The sequence below is a fragment of the Eschrichtius robustus genome, chromosome 10 (genome assembly GCF_028021215.1).
Source record: "Eschrichtius robustus isolate mEscRob2 chromosome 10, mEscRob2.pri, whole genome shotgun sequence".
Taxonomy (NCBI): Eukaryota; Metazoa; Chordata; class Mammalia; order Artiodactyla; family Eschrichtiidae; genus Eschrichtius; species Eschrichtius robustus.
In genome coordinates this window covers 36,042,246-36,060,919 of record NC_090833.1, presented here as the reverse complement: position 1 = coordinate 36,060,919, position 18,674 = coordinate 36,042,246, and the positions used below count along the sequence as shown (strand labels likewise).

The window sequence follows — 18,674 nt, the reverse complement described above, 5'->3', positions numbered from 1 at the left end:
TGGAGCGCCTACTGTGTGCAGGGACTGGGCAGGTGGAGGACTGCAAGAGGAGCAACCAGGAGCTGGGAGAGCCCGGTCACTCCAGCTCTGAGCGAGGCGGACCACGGGCAGTGCCCTGGCGCTGCTCAGGGGAGAGATGAGCCCCGGGGTGGGGAGCGTAGGCTTCCTGTGAAGGAGAGCACTTGACCGGGGCCTAGGAGGATGGCTGAGACGTGGACAGGTGAAGATGGGCAGTAGAAGGGGACGTACTGGAACCTGAAGTGTGGTCCCCTGGTGTCCCAGCTGGGAAGGACTTCTCCCAAGCCATAAAAGATCTCTGGATCAGGAAGGCCATCCACAGCCCTGAGGGAGGACTGAGGAAACCAAGGCCTTTTCCAGGGCCCAGAGCCCATTCCCTCTCACTCTCTATGGGCACCAGGGGTTGGGTGAACTCGGAACCAGAGTTCCAGGCACCAGGCCTAGCTGCTCCCCTGACTGTCTGTGCACCCTGGCGAGGCACGGCACCTCTCTGAACTGAGCTCGCTTGCCTCTGAAATACGGATAAACATTCCAACCTCAAAGGTGCTTTCAGGACTTCCCTGGTGGTGCAGTGGTTGAGAATCCGCCTGCCTGCCAATGCAAGGGACACGGGTTCGAGCCCTGGTCCGGGAAGATCCCACATGCCACGGAGCAACTAAGCCCGTGCGCCACAACTACTGGCTAGCGCTCTAGAGCCGGCGAGCCACAACTACTGAGCCTGTGTGCCACAAGTACTGAAGCCCGTGTACCCTAGAGCCCGTGCTCCGCAACAAGAGAGGTCACTGCAATGAGAGCCCCTCGCCTCAACTAGAGAAAGCCCGCGTGCAGCAATGAAGACCCAACGCAGCCAAAAATAAATAAATACAAATTTTTTTTCAAAGGTGCTTTCTAATTGCCACTGGGGGTGACAGGCATGCCTCCCTTATAGACTGTAAAGCACCATGTGTGTTGAGGCCAGGCTTGTTGGTGGAATTAACTTATGGACGGAGGTAATTTGGCTTTATTCCAAAGCATTTTCCTTTTGGAGGCCAGGAGCCAAGCCCCACTGCTCTCCCTGCCCCCGAGAGCTCTGGGGGCTGCCAGAAGTTCTCAGGAGAGAAGCGTCGCAGGTGGAGTGACCCACAGGCTTAGTGGTGGCAGTCCATCCAGCTGAGGGCTGACAGCTGATGAAGTTTTAGAGACAAGGGCTGCAGATTCCAGTGGATCAAAGGTAGGAGAACAAAGATGACCCCAGTAGATTTGGTTTGGTTTTTGGAAGGACTCCAGTATGTACAGAAGCTAAGCATGCCTCAGAACCTTTATATTCACTATCCCTGCCCCAGACTGAAGCATTCATTTCCCCCTCCTCACTCCACCTCCCACCAGCTAACATGCTGCTCCAACAACATCAAGCCTGAGAATCGCCTCTTCCTAGATTCCTCCCCTGACCCAGGGCGGCACCACTGGGAAGCTTTAGCTCTGCCCCTGGTCTCCCCATTCTTTGATGTGGACAATGGCGTCTGCTCAATTTTAGCAAAACTCTATGCAAAAGCTGCTTCAGACATGCCCACCGCCCCCTAACAAACCCCTCTATAGGGAAATTCTGGAGCCTTCTATGCCTGACATCCCCATTCTAGGCTGGATCCCCCTTCTCTGTGCTCTGTGCTCCCAGAGTCCCTGGGGTTACCTGTTGCCACCCCTGTCCTCATAGGCCCTACTGACTCGCCTGTATGCACTAGAGACTGAGAACTTTTCGTGTCCATGTCCCATGGACAAGGGCATGGCTCTCCCCCTCACATCCCTAGGCTATGCCCGGCACATGTAGATGGTCAATAAATGTTGGAAGGAAGGAAGGGAGGGAGGGAAGAGGAAAGGAAGGATGGGGTGGGAGGTGGATTGGATGGACGGATGGATGGACGGATGGATGGACGGATGGATGAATGGATGGAGCAGACATGGGGAAACTAACAAGAGGGTGGGACCCAGAGTAGCCTAGAGGAGGTGAAGGTGTCCTCAGTGCCCGCTCTGAGCTCCCCCAGTTGTGGCCACTTCCTGGGCAGCCTGTCCTTGCCATGGGCCTGACGTGTGTGAGAAAAGGCTGAGGTGCCCTGCCTCCCACCTCCGTGCTCCCCAAAGGGACGCTCTGCTTAGATGAGGGAACAATCATGGTCATCTTTGCTGCCTCTCTTGCCCTGAGGTTCTAGACTCCAAAGTCTGTAAGAACCCATCCCAGGTGGGATGCCCTGAAGGCCGTCCTCGCCTGTCACAGCAGTGTTAGGGGACACAGCTATGGGTGTATGGGATTAGCATATTCTGAGGCACCATTCCTTCAGCTCCACTCCCTGGAAGTGATTACCCAATTATATATGATAGCCCAGGGGCCATTGCGTTAGCATGTCCCAGCCCCAGAGCTGAATGGAAACTGGAAGGGAAATTGCTGCCCACGTCAAACAGAGGTGGCAAGGCTCGGGAGCCCTCCAGTTCAGCTGAGGGGTGATACCAGCAGGCAGGGACATCACAGATTTAGAAGCCCTTGTGTGGCAGGACCAGAAAGCCCCCTACGGAGCATCTAATTCAATCTTCTCACCCCCTGCCTCCTGTTTTAAGAGAAAGCAGGAAGTCCCAAGACCACATCGCAAGGTCACACTGTGAGTGTCTGGCAGCTGGAATCAAAATCCAAGCCTCCTAAGTTCCAGTAGGACCTTCATGCCCCAGCGTGCTTTCCATCTCTGAGCCTTTGCTTTTGCAATTCTTTTCTTCCCCAATGCGGCAAAGCACTCATAAAGCCCACATGGAGTTTCTCCCCAGTCCCAGCGTCACTACAATGCAGTGTTCACATGGGGCTTTAGTCACATGCACTGTACAGATCAGGCCACTCCAAACCCCTCATTCTCCATTCTACGAAGGCACAGCAGCCTTGCCTCTGACTCACGTCCAGATCTTCCTGGGCCAAGCCTGCCATCTGTCAAGGCTGCTGTTTGCAGCACTTTGTGCCACAGAGGTTTCCAGGGGTTAAGGCTCTGGGTCTTCTTACACATAGTCCCTCACCCAGCAATGCCCCTCCAACTTCTCAGACTGACAAACTCACCCTTCAATGTGCAGCTCAAATGACCTTCTCGGGGAAGCCTTCCCTGATTTCCCCCACTCCGCCCCATTGCCCCAGCAGACCTAGCAGTCTCTCTCCTTTATTTCCTCAGCACATTCCTAGATTTTAGCTCTAAACACAGCATGCAGGGATGATTTTTTTTTATATCTGTCTCCCCAACTGGACTTTGAGCTCCCTGAGGGCAGGGGCTGTGTCTGTAACACCACACCTAGCCCAGAACGGGCACCCAGTGTCTCTCAGGAACTGTCCGAGAATGAATGAATGGACAAATGAATGGCCACCTGCCATTTCCTCCTAGCTGTGCCTGTCATTTCTTGGGGTCTACGTTCCTGGTGTGGCAGAGTGACTGGAGGCCACTAGAGGGCAGCAAAGAGTCAGGAACGAGCAACAGGTGTGCACCCCGAGCCCAGGGCGGGCTTGGAAAGGTGTGGAGGGAGCTTGGAAAGTGCCCAGGCCACAGGACCAGCAGGAGCCCTGGTCAGGGGGAATTAAGACCTAAAAACAAAGGCCATTCATCCCCTAAGCAAACACTCTGATTCTTGGGCCAGGGGAGGCACCTGGGGACAAAGCACTGATCCAGTCTCCTACCTGATGCTCCAGCCCCTCTGCCAAGTCCTCCCTGGCTTCTGCTGGCCCCTCCCAAGCCTGCCCATTCCCAAACCTTCAGTTCTAATTTTGGAGAAGGGTCTCTATACAAGGCTGAAGAAGGTGTCCCTCTGACTCCCATCCATGGGTCCCGGCCATGCCTATGGAACTGTGCAGAGTGTATGGTCCCTGCTCTACAGGCTGAGCGAGGCCCAGAGAGTGGAAATGGCGTGTCAGACCACACGGTGAGGCCCTGGCTGAGCTCGGCCAGAATCCAAGCTTCTGCCTCCCCGCCTGGTGCCGGGCCCCCACCCCTCAAGAGGCCTTTCACAGAGCGAGCAATGCTCAGTCAGGGAGGGGCTTGCTACAGACAGACAAAAGAAGCCCTCCTCTCCTCCCCTCCAGACCTCAGTACCCTTTCTACCTGACACGGCTGGTGCCTCGGTAACTGCAAACCTTCATTTCAAATGCTCCTCCAAAACAGCAGGCAGGGCAGCTCAGAGAGGTCACATAGCTCATGCATAGTCCCACAGCTAATCAGTGCCGAAGCCACACTCCTTCCACGGGACCCCTACTTCTCTTGGGACAATTCCACGTCTCTCTCTGGGCAGACTGTGCCCCTGTGTTCCTGATCTGCTTCACCACCTGTCTGCAGAGCACCTCACCAGGATGTCTGCTTGGTCTCCAAAGTTGGCAAGTTCAGATCCTAACCTTGTTGGCCCCCGGTCTCCTCCTCAACCATCTCCCCTTCCTGTCAACCCCACTTACCCAGCTGGGCTGGCTGGGCCATGCTCCCGCCCACGTGAACCCCCTCCAGTCGCTGGTGGGACCCACTCTCAGCTCCCTGCCCCACCCTCTTCTTCAGACGGCCAAGGATACTCTGGTTACAGCCCAGCTCATGGCCCTCTTTACCAGGACACCTTTCTCAACTGGACCAACCCCAGGTGCCTCTCCGTTTTCTCCAGGCCTGGCACTCAGAGTCTGCCCTACTCCTGCTTGGCAATGCTCTTGTTTGTGACTGGATTCTTCTCTAACTGGATCTCCCACTGATCCATGGGATCCATGGGCTGTGGGCTCTGCTGGAGAGCTCTTGATCTGATGCCAGCTGGGCCAGGCCAGCTTTAGGCATGCCTGCTAGGCTTCTCTCCTTACCACCGCACCCAGCTCAGACCCCTGTATAAATAACAGCAATCATGAATAATAATAATAATTAATGCTTACATTGCACTTAATATGTGCCAGGCAAAGTTCTAAGAGTTTTTACCTTTATTACAGCCGTCCCTCAGTATCTGCCAGGGATTGGTTCCAGGACCCCCTCGGATACCAAAATCCACAGATGCTCAAGTTTGTTCTATAAAATGATGTAATATTTGCATATAACCTACACACATCCTCCTGTATACTTTAAATCATCTCTTGATTACTTGTAACACCTACTCCAATATAAGTGCTATGTAAATAGTTGCTGACACTATTCAAGTTTTGCTTTGTGGAACTTTCTGGAATTTTTTTCCAAGTATTTTCTATCCATGGTTGGTTGAACCCATGGATGCAGAACCCACAGATACAGAGAGCCAACTGTACATCATTTACATGTACATCTCATTCCCATTATCATTATCATTCCCATTTTATAGATGAGGAGGAAACTAGGGTCTAGAGAAGTTATGTAACTTGCCCCACGTCACACAGCTAGTAAGAAGCAGGACGGTGACTCAGAACCAGGCAGTCTGGCTCCAGAGCCCATGCTCTTAACCACTCAGTCTCCCTGCTGCACCACGTGGCTGCCAGTGCGGGCCCTCGGGCAGCCCAGCCTCCTTGGCGGCAGTGTCCCAGCACTGGGCTGAGCTCTCCCTGGCAGCCCAGCCCTCATCGCCACCACCACCCCTCTCCACCACCTTTTGTATCTCATCTACTGTTGCCTGAGTGCTACTATGGGCCAGGCACTCTGCCAGGAACCAGGGACACAGCGGCGAACAAAACAGACAGAACCTTGTGTGCTGTATGACCCTTCTGTACTGTATAGACCTGAGAGGAAACTGGATGAGGAAGGAGTAAACCGCTAATTAAATCCCTTCCATTGTGCTTAGTATCACAAATGAAAAGAACAGGATGCTTTGAGAGGGTCGTGATGGGGTTCTGGTTCAGATGGTGTGGCGGGCAGAATAACACCGCCATCCCCCAGAGATGTCTACGTCCTAATCCCTGGAACCCAGGATCGTGTTAGGTTATATGGCAAAGGGGGAATTAAGGTAGCTGACCTGAAGATATGGAGATTATCCGGGATTAAGCAGGTGAGTCCAATAAAACAACAAGGGTCTTTCTAACTTGAAGAGGGGGCCAGGAGAGAGCAAACCTGGAATATGGAGGCACGATCAAGACTCAGCCCAACGTGAGGCCCCAAAGCAAGGGATGCAGAGTATCTACAGGCTGGGAAAGGCAAGGAAACAATTCTCCCCTGGGGCCTCCAGAAGGCACACCTGGCATTCAGCCCAGGGAGACCCATTTTGGATTCCCGACCTCCAGAGCCGTAAGATGAGAAATTATCATTGTTTTTAGTCACTAGTTTGTGGTAACTCATCACAGAAGCAAGAGGAAACTAACACATATTTGGTGATGGGGAAGGCCCCTCTGAGGAGGTGATACCGCGGGGGTGAGAGGGAGCCAGGCAGGCTGGGCCAGTCGGCAGCGGCAGCAGCAGAGGGGGTTGAGCGCGCTAAGCAGAGGAAACTGCCCGTGTGAGGGGAGCAGGTGCCGTCATTCCTCCCGCTGGAATCCGGGGCCCTGTGCCTGCCCAGACGGCCTCACTGGCCTCAGGGGTCTGCTCCACCCTCACCCTCACCTCCCACTTCTTCAAGAAAGCCATCAGTTGATTGAGCAATTTAACTGAATGGCATCTAGAAGTGATGTACACCAATCCATGGCAAGTAGGGCGCCCAGGGCAGAGGAGCCTGCCAGGCTCCTTCTAGGGCCTCCCATCAAACAGCTGCTCGTCTGCTGCAGCACAGGGAAGGCAAACACGACAGGATTTCCTGGCACTCTGGCCTGAAGCCCCCAAAGAGGAGTCCAGTAAAGGATACATGGGGGCGCCCAGGTTCATCTCAAAGACAGTTGGTTACTTTCCTTCTTAGACTCACTGAAGCCAAAGGGCAGTGAACGCCCCTTTCTTTCCCCCAGCCTAGAATTTTTAAGAGTTTCAAATGCCATGTCGATATCTGTTAGGTTGTGCAAATATCTTCAGGTGGGAATCAACTAGTTATACTGCTCAAGACACTATGGAATCTTTGGTGCAAAACTTTTGGCATTTGATGAAGATAAAACCTGAAAACTGTCTCCACTCTGAGCTGACGTGATGTGCCGCACTTGCTTTAATCAACAAAGCAAAGGGCTACGCGGGGTTGGCAGAGCCACAGGAACTGAATCTACCAACGCTAGAGAAAACCAAGTAGCCCTGTTTTGCAGGTGTGAAAACACCCTGGAACCAGAAAGGGCAGACAACCCCTGATGGCGGAGTCAAATTCGAAATAAACAAGAGTCCAAGCCACCAAGCTGGCAGTACAGAAAAATGTACGATTTTTCCAGGCCCCAAAGTTCAACTGCCCAAGTGTTCCCTGGACATGATCCCTCCTCAACTTGTCCTAAAAGCAGACCTTATCCATGGAAGCCTCCTTTATAAATGGAAGAGGGGGCAGCCAAATGTTTCCCAAAACCTAGGGTAGGAAAAACAGCTCAGATTTCAGTTTCCCTCGGGATTCACTGCCAGGCGAGGAGGGGGGACTGTTCCATACAGCGAAACAGACCTTCGCTGTGTAACAGCCTCAGAGATACAAAAGCAAGATAAACGATTCTCCTAAAACCTTGCTCAGCTTGTTTCTCCAAACGCTGCCAACATGCCCTTGGGGTCTAGAAATGGTATCGCCTGCAGTCACAATTGAATGAATGCCTCCCAGATCCAGAAGCCCCAGGGGTTATGAATCAGAAATCTGAACAACTACAAAGTTGAAACCCTGAAACAGGTTGTGGTATATCCACATTCTAATCCCTAGAACCAGGGCGCATTACGTATACGACCAAAAAAAGTGGGGGGAGGGGTCCTTGTAGATGTGATTAAGTCAAGGATCTTGAAATGGGAAGATTACCTCACATTATCTGGGTGGGCCCTAAATACAGTCACATGTATCCTTACAAGAGAGAGCTTGAGGGAGACTTGATACACACACACACACACACACACACACACAGAGAGAGAAGTGATGTGAAGATGGGGCAGAGAGTTGCAGATTGGAATGATGCAGCCACAAGCCAAGGAACGCCAGGAGCCGCAAGAAGGTAGCAGAGGAAAGGAACGGGTCTTTCCCTGAGGCCTCCAGAGCGAGTACAGCCCTGCCCACACCTTGATTTTGGCCTGGTGATACCGATTTCAGCCTTCTGGGCTCCAGGACTGTGAGAGAAATTTCTCTATTGTTTTCAGCCACCGAGTTTGTGCTGATTTGTTAAAGCAGCCACAGGAAACTCATATGCGGGTCAATGTTAATTTTCCCTCCCTCCCGCCCTCAGCCAACACTCACAAAAAAGTACCTATTCCGTGTTATGGGCTATGAGGGGTGCAGAGGACGACTAAGGCAGAGGCCTGGCCTCAGTGAGCCCACCTCCTGGTGGCAAAGCTAATTGGTCCACATGGCATAACAAACAAATGTACAGCATTGTCCCCAGAGCAGGGCCTCACCAAAGGCATCAGGGGCGGAGATGCTTATGCCCAGCCCTGGAGGTGAAGCTGGATCCCAACAGGCTGAGGCAGGAGGTGGTCTAAGCCAGAGACACAGAATAAGGAGGGACACTGACCGGTCTGAGAGGCCTGCTGGGGACCAGCGAGCGGTCAGGGAGGGGGATGGGCTGGGAGAGTTGGCCAGAAAGGCAAGTTGAGGCCAGACTATGGTGATGCCTGAGTGACAGGCCCGGGACCTGCTCTGCTGAAAGGTGGGCCATCTCTGCTGTGGGCCAACTCTGGGCAGTTCCAGCAAAGACCATGCATGCGGGCCAGCACTGCCCCATGAAGCCTTGCAAGAATGAGTTTGGAAATCATTTTGGAGACAGAGTCCCAGAGATGTGATGCTGGTTTGGACACTGAGGAACAGGAACTGAGGACCTGCCTGCTGAGCGTGGAGTCCCAGCCCTGACGCCAGGTCTGGCACTGAAGGAGTGCTGAGCTGCATGAGAAGAGAAAGCGGAAAGAGAAGGAAAAGGGGGAGGAGGGAGACGTGGGGCTCCCCCGCCAAAATGCTTGTCTTCCTTCCTCCTCACTGTGCACCCTCCCTCTCTGCAGAGTCTCAGGGGACCACACCACCCGGCTGGCCCCTGTGGCTGCCCCAGTCCAGCTGCTGCCGGCAGGTTTGGTTAGACTGTACCCTTGTGCAGGCCTGTGATTCCTGCTGCCACTGTTAATGGGCACCGGTTCCCGCTGGGGGCTCTGCCAGGCCCCCAGCCGTTTGTATCCTGAGCCTGGTAATTAGAGCTGGAAGAATCCCAGGGGCTGGAGGGCAGGCTCTGTCTGGATAATCTCGGGAAAGTTCAGCTGCTCCTCTGAACTCAGCCTCTTTGGGGTTGGCAGCAGGGAGCCAGCAGGGCCAGCCGGGTGGCGTCTGCTTCACCTGCCAATGTGTTCTCGGGACAGGGCCCAGGGTTGCCGCCTCCCCCTCTGCTATCACTGAAAGCGTGCATTGACAGACTGAACGTACACGATGGCAGAGGACAGGAGTGCTGAACTGGAGGGCAGAAGACCCAGATTCAAGATCTCCCACCACCAAGCTCTGCAGCCTTGGGCAGTTCCCTAACTTCTCTGAGTCTCAGTCTCCTTCTGACCCTTGGGACCCTGCCCACCACACAAGGTTGTAACACCAAAGGGCTCCTGGGCAAGCACTCTGCACTTGACAAAGGGCTCCATAGACGGAAGGCAGGGTCCATCTCCTAAGGCTGCCCAATTTGCTGAGGGCTGAGAGATGAGTGGAGGTGGAGTGGGGGGCAGGAGGGCATGTGTCCCACCGCCTCCGCTTGCCCTGAGCATGGTGTCTCCCTGTGCTCTGCCACGGCCCATCCTGGCGGCAGAAAAGGCAAAGGCTTTGCAGGCGTGAACCTGGCAGGCCTCCCCAGCGTTGGCAAGGCCCAGGGCAAGAGTACACACGGAGGCCATTTTCCATATGTCTCATATTTAAAAGTCATAAATCAAGCTAACAAACCGTTAAATGAAATATGCTCTGTCCTCCTACCTTGTTAAATACATCTTCGTAATAACCTGGAAGGCCAGGAGCGAATTTAGAATTCTGGGACTCCCTGGCGCCTGCGCCGGGCTCTGGCTGCGTGGGGAAAGCCCGCCCGAGCTCTGGTCTGCCTAGCTTCCTTTCCCATGCCCAGCCCACTCATCCTCACCCCGGCCTCGAACGCAGGTGTGGACGCCCAGCCTTCACGTCCAAGCTCTGTCCACACCGTCGCGAAGAGTCGGTCCTCAGGCCCTGGGGTGCACGCGTCTGTGACGTGGGCTGGGAGGGGGCTGGAAGAAGCTTAGGGCTGTTTGGGCAGGACCCCTGGGTGGGCTAGAAGGAGGGGTATGGGCACCAGATGGGCACGTCCCCTTGGCCTGCAGACTCCCCAGTCCATGGGTGGGGGGACACTGCCCCTGCAGTGTGGAGGTGGCTCCAGAGCAGGGGCCCTCCTGCCTGGTCTAAGGGTGGTTCACGCTGGGTCATGGCTTCTAGTCGTGGCTCAGCCTCCTACTTGATGGGTGACTTAGGCACGTCCCGGCCCCTCTCTGACCTTCGGCCAGGTCCCGTCCCCCTCTGTGTTCAGGCTCCCTGTGTAGCCAGTGAGGGGTGTTTGAGCGACAGTCAAGGGCCCCCCTCTCTCTGATGTCCTCCCAGGTGCTGCCGCTGGCTGGTCCAGCCCCACTGCCAACCCAGCTGCAGAGAAAGAGGCCGAGAGTGCAGACCTCTGCCTCATTTATTCCGGTCCACTTCTCAGAAGCAGAGAGGTCATCTGGGCTGTTTGCGGGGATGCCCCCCGGAACCCCGAACGTCGCCTGCTACAGAGACGCAGAGAGCGCAAACTCACCAGGCACCATCCCTGTCAGTGTCGGTGCTGAGTAGCTGCCCTGTCCGGCGGGGGGGACATGCGGAGGGTACCCGGGGAGGGTCGTGCTCGCCAAGTCGCGGCCTGAGGAATCAAAGCAACAAATCACAGGGTGAGCATCTCCACGGCCAGCTGCTCATGTCCACAGCTCCCTGGACATCTGCACATTTGTCACGTCTGGATGCTTAACACCAATGTGCCTCCAGTCCACGTGCATGTGCATGCACGCGCGCATGCGCGTGCGTGCACACACACACACACACACACACACGCTTACCCACCCCTCCAGCCGCCCAGGCTCCACTCAGCAGGAAGCAGGGATGGCTCTGCCACATCCCTGGGAAACTGGAGCTCTGACCAGCTCCCCTTGCTCTCTACTCCCCATGTAGGGCTTGGACTTCTCCATCCCACACCTTTTCTTCTGCTGTGCCCTCTGCACACGGCCCAACACCAGCCTCCTTCAAAGACCAGCTCAACCGCCTCCCTCCTCCTCTTCCTTGACAGTGTGCGGGGCTCTGCCTGCCTCAGACCCGTATCTGGTCCTCACTGAACTTTTCCTCTTTGGGCTTAGAGCTTGTCATTCATTCAGTGATGGTGCAGGAAGCACCTCCTGACACCAGACACTGTTCTGGACTCTGGGACATGGAGGTTACGGCCTCAGCCCTCGGAGGCAGACATCCAGTGGGCACATGTCCACCTCGTTGCAGGCTGTCAGCTCCTGAGGGCAGGGGCGACCCCTCGTTCAGCACCCAGAACACCTGCCTCCACCACAGGGCTTAGCATCTATAGTAGGTCTTCATGAATAAATGTGTGAATGAATGCAGCAGCCAAGTGGTCTGGGTTCCAGGTCGTGTGGAAGAAAACCCCAAAGTGGTAGAACTCTGTAAGGGAAGTGCCACTGAGGTTTGCCGCTCAGGGAAAGAGCGGGGCTACAGCTCTTCAAACACTGCCAGTCACATGTATGTACCAAGGTGCTCACGCACAGACCAGCAATCCAGACCCTGGGAGACGGGACTGTTCAGTGATTACCTGCTGAGCTCTGAGGACGAGACCCTACCCTGGTGGGCGGAATTGGCAGTTGCCCCTAAAAGAAAGGGATGCCCCTGCTGTCAGCCATCCTGGGAAATGGGTGGGAAATCAGGTGCCCTTGGGATGAGGGAGGGAGAGAGGGCGGAACCTTGACCTCTTCTGGATGTGGACACTGAGGACCAGGAAGGCCAGAAGAGGTCCAGCGGTGTGGGGGACCAGCCCCTGACCCTGCAGAGCCAGGCTGGGGCCCAGGAGCCTCCCCTAGGGCCCAGTGGGGTGCTACCAGCAGGACACAGGTAGACGACTTTGAGCTCCCGCACCGCTAGCAGGTGGCCCAAGAGGAGGGACCACCTCTGACCAATGCCGCCCAGAGAATCCAAGGCAGCGTGTGGTATGAGCCTATAAATGGTCCCCCATATGAAATAACAGCCCTTCCAGTGCCAGTCACTCAAAGACTGTCCAGCCAGCGCCCAGAGGCTGCCTCATTTCACAGGTTCTGCTTGTCTTCCGGACCCTTACAGAGCACAAGGCCCCCGGCCCCCTCCCTCTGCTCAGCACCTCCCTGGCTTTGGACTGGGCATCTGGCTTGTGACAAGCATGGCTCGTGTCTCTTCACACGCGGCATTGCTGCAGCACAGCAGGTGCCCCAAGGTTTACCTCCCGGAGTCCTGATCGCCCCCCGAACTGCACGTGACTCCCCATGAGAGCTGAGATCAGACAGAAAAGTGGGGTTGACAGAACTGACCACACTTACATGGTGATTTCAAGAGGCTTGCCCCCTCCCGGCCCCCCCGCATCCCCTCCTTCTTCTGACCCAGCAACCACAGCCCTCCACGGCAGCTCCTTTCTGCACAGTCTAAGCCCCAGGATCAAGTCTTTGTACCCTAAGGCTGCAATGGCAGAGGCCTACAAACATTTAAGTGAACAAAAGGCGCGGCCCTGCTAGAGAAGCAGGAACTCTCTGGAGGCCATAATACTCCCCTCCAACTGGGGTCAAGGGCTCGCAGAGCTCTTCTTGACCAACCCCTGTGCCATTCTGCAGAGGGAAAAACTGAGACCCATGGCAGGGAGAGGGGAGCAACTGGCCCAGGTACGTCTGCCCATGTTTCCTAACATCAGCCCAGGAGCCACCTCTATCTTAAGCAGCATCCTGTTGGGGGTTGGGGGAGCACCCAGGCCCAACACAGTCTTCTCCACACTTGCTACAGAGATTTGGTGACCCAAGGGCCACTGAAAAGATGTCTCAGGAAGCAGAGTGAGCACAAGTGTCAGAATACTCGGTGCAAGATCGTGGTGCCAGGGGCCAGACTGTGAAACGTGTAGAGAGAGCACAGGCTGGGGCTGCTCTAATGCGTCGGCTTCCCTACCGACCCGTGGCACACCCACTCGGCCCCGGCCCCAGACTCAAACCACAAACACCCTGATGACAACAACAAACCACAAATGCTTACATAGAAATTGTAAACACCAGGCTCTATTCTCCGTCTTTTAAATCATTAACTCATTTAACCCTCAACAACCCTATGAGGTAAGGTACCGATACTTTCCCCACTTTATAGGATAATGAGACAGAGAAAGGTCAAGTAATTTGTCCAGGGCTGCACAGTAAGGGCCAGGGTTTGAACCCAAGCAATCCAGTGGCAAAGACCATATGTTTAGCCAGTCCACTCCACTGCCTTGCACAGGTACATGGCTGTGCTTCTGTCCACCCGACTCGCAGCTGGGACAGCAGGCTGAGCCCTGCCTTCAGGCCACAGCGTCACCATGGCTTACTGGCTCCCTCATGCAGAAGGAAATTCAACTACACGGTTTTTGTGATATATGTGTTGAGGTGGGAGCCAGGACCACACCAGCAGGAGGCCAGATCTGCCTCCTGAAAGATGCAGGCATTATCCTGATAGGAGGCTGCCTGGTGCAGGGGGCTCCTGGGGCCAAGCTGCACGAGGTCCACACCCCACCTGTCTGCCTGAGAGGGATAAGAGGCTCCTGAGAAGGGAAGGGACTTGCCCATGACACTCTACTGATTTGAGGCAAGGCTGGGACTGGAATCCAGCTCTCCTGTCTCCTGGGATTTGGTTCTTTCTTCAACAGGGGCTGTTCTTTGGTCACATCTGAACCTCAACGGTTTCTGCCGCTGTTACATATGCTTTAAAACCCTGATCCCATCTAAAGAAGATATACAAAAATGGCCAATTCGCTATCAGGGAAATGCAAATGAAAACCACAATGAAACACCACTTCATACCCATTAGAATGGCTATAATCAAAAAGATTTTGACAGCATTGGGAAAGATGTGGAAAATTGGAACCCTTATACACTGCTGGTGGGAATATAAAATGGTGCAGCCACTTTAGAAAAGTCTGGAAGTTCCTCAAAAAGTTAAACATAGAGTTACCATGTGACCCAGTAATTCACTCCAAGAGAAACAAAAACATATGTCCACACAAAACATGTACACGTATGCTTAAAGCAGCATTATTCATAGTAGCCAAAAAGTAGAAACAATTCGAGTATCCATCAACTGATGAATGGATAAAGAAAATATGGTGTATCCATACAATGGAATATTTGGCAATAAAAAGGAATGAAGTACTGATACATGCTACAACATGGATGAACTTGAAATCATTACGCTAAGTGAAAGAAGCCAGCCACAAAAGACTACATATTGTATGATTCTATTAATATAAAATGTCCAGAATAGGCAAATCTATGGAGACAAAAAGTAGATTAGTGGTTGCCTTAGTCTGGGGGTGGGAAACAGGGGGAAGGGAGGAACTGCTAATGGATATGAGGTCTTTTTTTTGGGGGGGGGGGTGCAATGTTCTAAAATTGGTCATGGTGATGGTTGCATGACTTTGTGAGTGCACTAAAAGTCATTGAATTGTACACCTCATATGGGTGAATTGTATGGTATGTGAAGTATATCTCAATAGCACTGTTATTTTTTATTCTTGCCATCTATCATCACCATCATCTTGAAAAAGAAAAAGTCATTTGACACCAAAAATGTAGGAAGGACATACTATTAAACTGTTTCTGAAACCAAATAAAATTATCTTTAAGCAAAAAATATACAATAAAAGAAAAGATTGATAAAATGGATTACTTAATAAAACAGACCAAAAATCTCTTGCCTGGTAAAAACAAAATAAGCAAAGTCAAATGATAAATGGCGGACTGGAAGAAATTATTTGCAGCATATACCGTAGATAAACAGCTACTATCCCGATATATCAAGAGCACATAAGAATCAAAGGGAAAAGAACAAAAATCCTGTAGAAAAATGCGCAAAATTCATGAACATAAAACTCACCAAAAAAAAAAAAATATATATATATGTAAAATGACAAACAAATTGAAAAGACGTTCAGTTTACTCATAATACTAGAAATGCAAATTAAATGCAAAATTGTACAACCCCATGTGGAGGGGGATTTGGCAACATCTAACAAAACTGCACAAGCGTTTACCCTTCCAACAAGCAATCTCACTTCTAGGGATTTACCCTGAACATACATACGCCTTCAGCAATACAAAAATGCATACACACGGGTTAGTCACTGCAGCACTATTCGTAACTACAAAGTACTGGAAACGACCTAAGGCCCAAGCCTAGAGAACCGGGTGAATAAACTGTGGTGCGCACACACACTGGGGTGCTGTGCAGCTGTGCAGAAGAACGAGAAGCCGGAGGGCCGCGCCTGGCACAGGCGATGGAAGCCAGGAACTGAACTCTGGTCTCCCCGCACCTTTGCAGCAGGTTGCTGTCCTCCACACAATCCCAGGTCAGAACCCTTAGAGAACTTCAAGTTCAGGTTCCAAATGACTAACTTTGGAAAACCACGGAGGGACGATGGTAGGGAAGGGACAAAAGTAGACTGTTGGCCCTGGAGGTGCGTGAGTTTGGAATGCTCAAAATACAAACGAGTGAAGGGGAGGGGGCGCAGGGCTGGCTTAGCCACAGCTGACACTGGTGGAGGAAGTGGCCTCTGGAGGCCAGACCCATCCCGAGGGAGGAGACGCTCAAGCCAGTGCAGCGGGTGTCAGGCTCCAGGGGGCACGAAGCCACCTTCACCTGCTCAACTCTCATAGAGGCCCCCAGTTGCCTCCAGAGCCAAATCTGGACTCCTGGGCCTGGCAGGGGGCGTGGAATTTGGAATCACACAGGTCTGGGTGCAAACTTAGCACCACCACTTCCCAGCCATCTGACCTTTGGCAAGTAATACAATCATCTGAGCTTCAGTCTTCCTTTTGTAATTGGAAAAAGAGCGTATTTATTGGGAGCAAAACAATGTGGTGCTTGCTGTGACAGTGTTAAAACATGTCCGCAAAACTTGTCTTCTTTGCTAGCCTTCTCATAGAGGGAAGGGGTCTATGTCCCCTTGCCTTGAATCTGGGCCACTTTGGTGACTAGTCAACCAACAGAGCAACAACTTCCTTAGAGGTTCCTATGAGCCAGGCCCTGGGCCAGTACTTTACATGCCTTATCTCAGTCAACACTCACAACAACCCCAGAATGTGGGTGCTATTATTTTCCCCACTCTACAGATGAGGAAATGAAGGCCTCAAGCAGTTGATGTGCCCAAGGTCGTACAGCTGATAATCATGATCGCCAACATTTTTGCAGCCCTTACTATATGCCAGGCACTGTTCTAACACTAGGCAGCATTCCAAACACTGTTCACTGTGTTTTGTAGATATTAACCCATTTAATGCTCAGAAACTCTGTAAGGTAAGTCCTACTATTATCCCCATTTTACAGATGTGGAACTAAAACACAAAGAGGTTAGGTACCTGCCCAAGGTCTCACAGCTAGTAAGAGATGGAGCCATATCCAAACTTAGGCATTCTGGCACCAGATTCCTCACACTCCCCCAGTACACTGGGCGCTTGTCCTTTTCCTGCCCGTAAACTGGAGGTCCCCAGACAGCAAGAGCTGCTCACATCCCTCCCTTCCCTGCACTGGCCGGGCACACAGTAGGTGCTCAGAAAACGTCTGCCAAGGTGAAACTAATCAAAAGACATTGGTTCTCCCGTCTGAAAGAAACTTTGGTTCCCAACTCATCAACATCTCAGAAAGCCCTTCATCATGAACTCCACAAGATAACTAGGCCTGATTTATCTGTTTTTTTGCTTGGATGCAACTTTTTCTTTTTCATACAGGCCATTTCTAGGTAGGCTCTCTCTATGTACACTAATGGGGGGAAATCTGAATCCAATTAACTTCAAATTTAGCTCATAATGAACTTATCTCATTTTGCTACCAGCTCCATTCTCATCGTGTGGCAGTAATTAACCACTGGGGGTTGTCACTCCCAGACACATGACATGGAGATCCTCCCATCCCCTCACTTCAAACCCTTACAGAATTCATTACCCTGACAGTGTGCAAACCCTTCATTCTGAATACCGCAGGGCACCAACCAAACTCCCCCTCTACCTGCCTGACTGTGTGTGAGCGAGAGAAAGAAGAAAGCGAGCCACTGAGGAGGCATGAATTATTGTGAACAAGATGGGAGCAGGATGCTGGTGATGGTTCAATGGCCAGAGCAGGTCTGCCAGCCTTGACAGCCTTGGGTTGGAGGTTCTGCCCAGAGGAGGGTAGTCTCCACCCACAAAGCCCAAGCTCTAAGGGAATATGGCAGAGCTGGCTGGGGAAGGCTAAGTCCCTTCCAAACTGGCGATCATATCCACTGGAGACTCTTAATGCCCAGGAAGCCTGCACACCCCAGGCTGGGGCAATGGTGACTTGCTGTGTGACCTCAGGTAAGTTCTACCACCTCTCTGGGCCTTAGTTTTCCCATCAGAACACTCAAGCAGTGGGAACAGATGGCCTCTGAGGGTTTTTTCTGCTCCAACATTCTATAGGTCAGAAGCCTCATTTTACCCCTGTGTTGTTGGAAATGGAGGCTGGGCCAGCTGCTATAGAGATGGAAGTTCCTGCCCACCTAGCCTCAGCACTCCTGCCTAAAGCCTCAGGTACCCTGGGGCCCCTGGATTAAATCCTAGTGAAAGGAGGGTAAGCATCAGTCTTGTTTCTGTCTTCAGGAAAGGAACTTACGGCAGGAGATGGGGGCTGTCGACCTGCACTTTACTGCCATGGCTTCCTCACCAAGTGTCCACAAGGGCGAACAGGCACCTGGCCCGGAAAGCAGGTCCTACTCGGCTGTGGCTAGTTTTCAGAAGAAGCTGGTTTCATTTCATTTGGGAATCGCCTGTCTATGTGAATGTTGACTCAAATCCAGTTTCTAAAATGTACACTGAGGGCCAAAGAAAACTTATCCGAAGCCCATGTTAGCCCTCAGACGGCCAATTCTCAACCTTTCCTATCCTCAAAGCTCTCGAATCCTGTCTGAACCTCCCCACACCATCACCCCCACCAACTTCACCAGCTGCCAGGCCTTTTAAGGACATGAGCCCTTCCTGGGTGTCCAGGTAACTACGAAAGAGGTAACCACCGTGCAGGGCAGAACAGGCCAGGGGATGGAGGAAAAGCACTGCAGGAGGCGACTGCTGAGAAACTGGGGCACGACCACAGCCAGCTCCCTGCGGCCATCCTAACCGCCTGCCATCTTCCTTGTTTCGGGGGGGGTGAGGGGACAGTCCCAGCCTCCCAGCCTCGCCAGCTTCCAAGACACCCGTTCTCCCTCAAGCCCAGTCAGTCCCCAAGCCCCGCCTGACTCTCCATTGCCTCGGTGCCCTCTCCTCCCTGGCCCGACCTGCCAGGTCAGACTGTTCTTCCCTTCACTCTGTTTCCTGGCAACCTCCTCTCAGCCCCCTGCCCTGTCCCTGCCCTACCGTCTGTCTGGATGGCCTGTCAAGGCTGCTCTTCCA

At 52.9% G+C, this 18,674-nt stretch overlaps 1 protein-coding gene across 1 annotated transcript in view; it reads right to left on the bottom strand.

Moving 5' to 3' along the window:
- The window catches only part of PAX5 (paired box 5), a 165,110-nt gene that overhangs the window by 31,196 nt on the left and 115,240 nt on the right, over positions 1-18,674 (bottom strand). Inside the window, exon 6 of the mRNA XM_068552469.1 lies at positions 10,790-10,891. Coding sequence (XP_068408570.1) covers positions 10,790-10,891 — 102 coding nt within the window. The remainder of the gene's footprint in view (positions 1-10,789; positions 10,892-18,674) is intronic.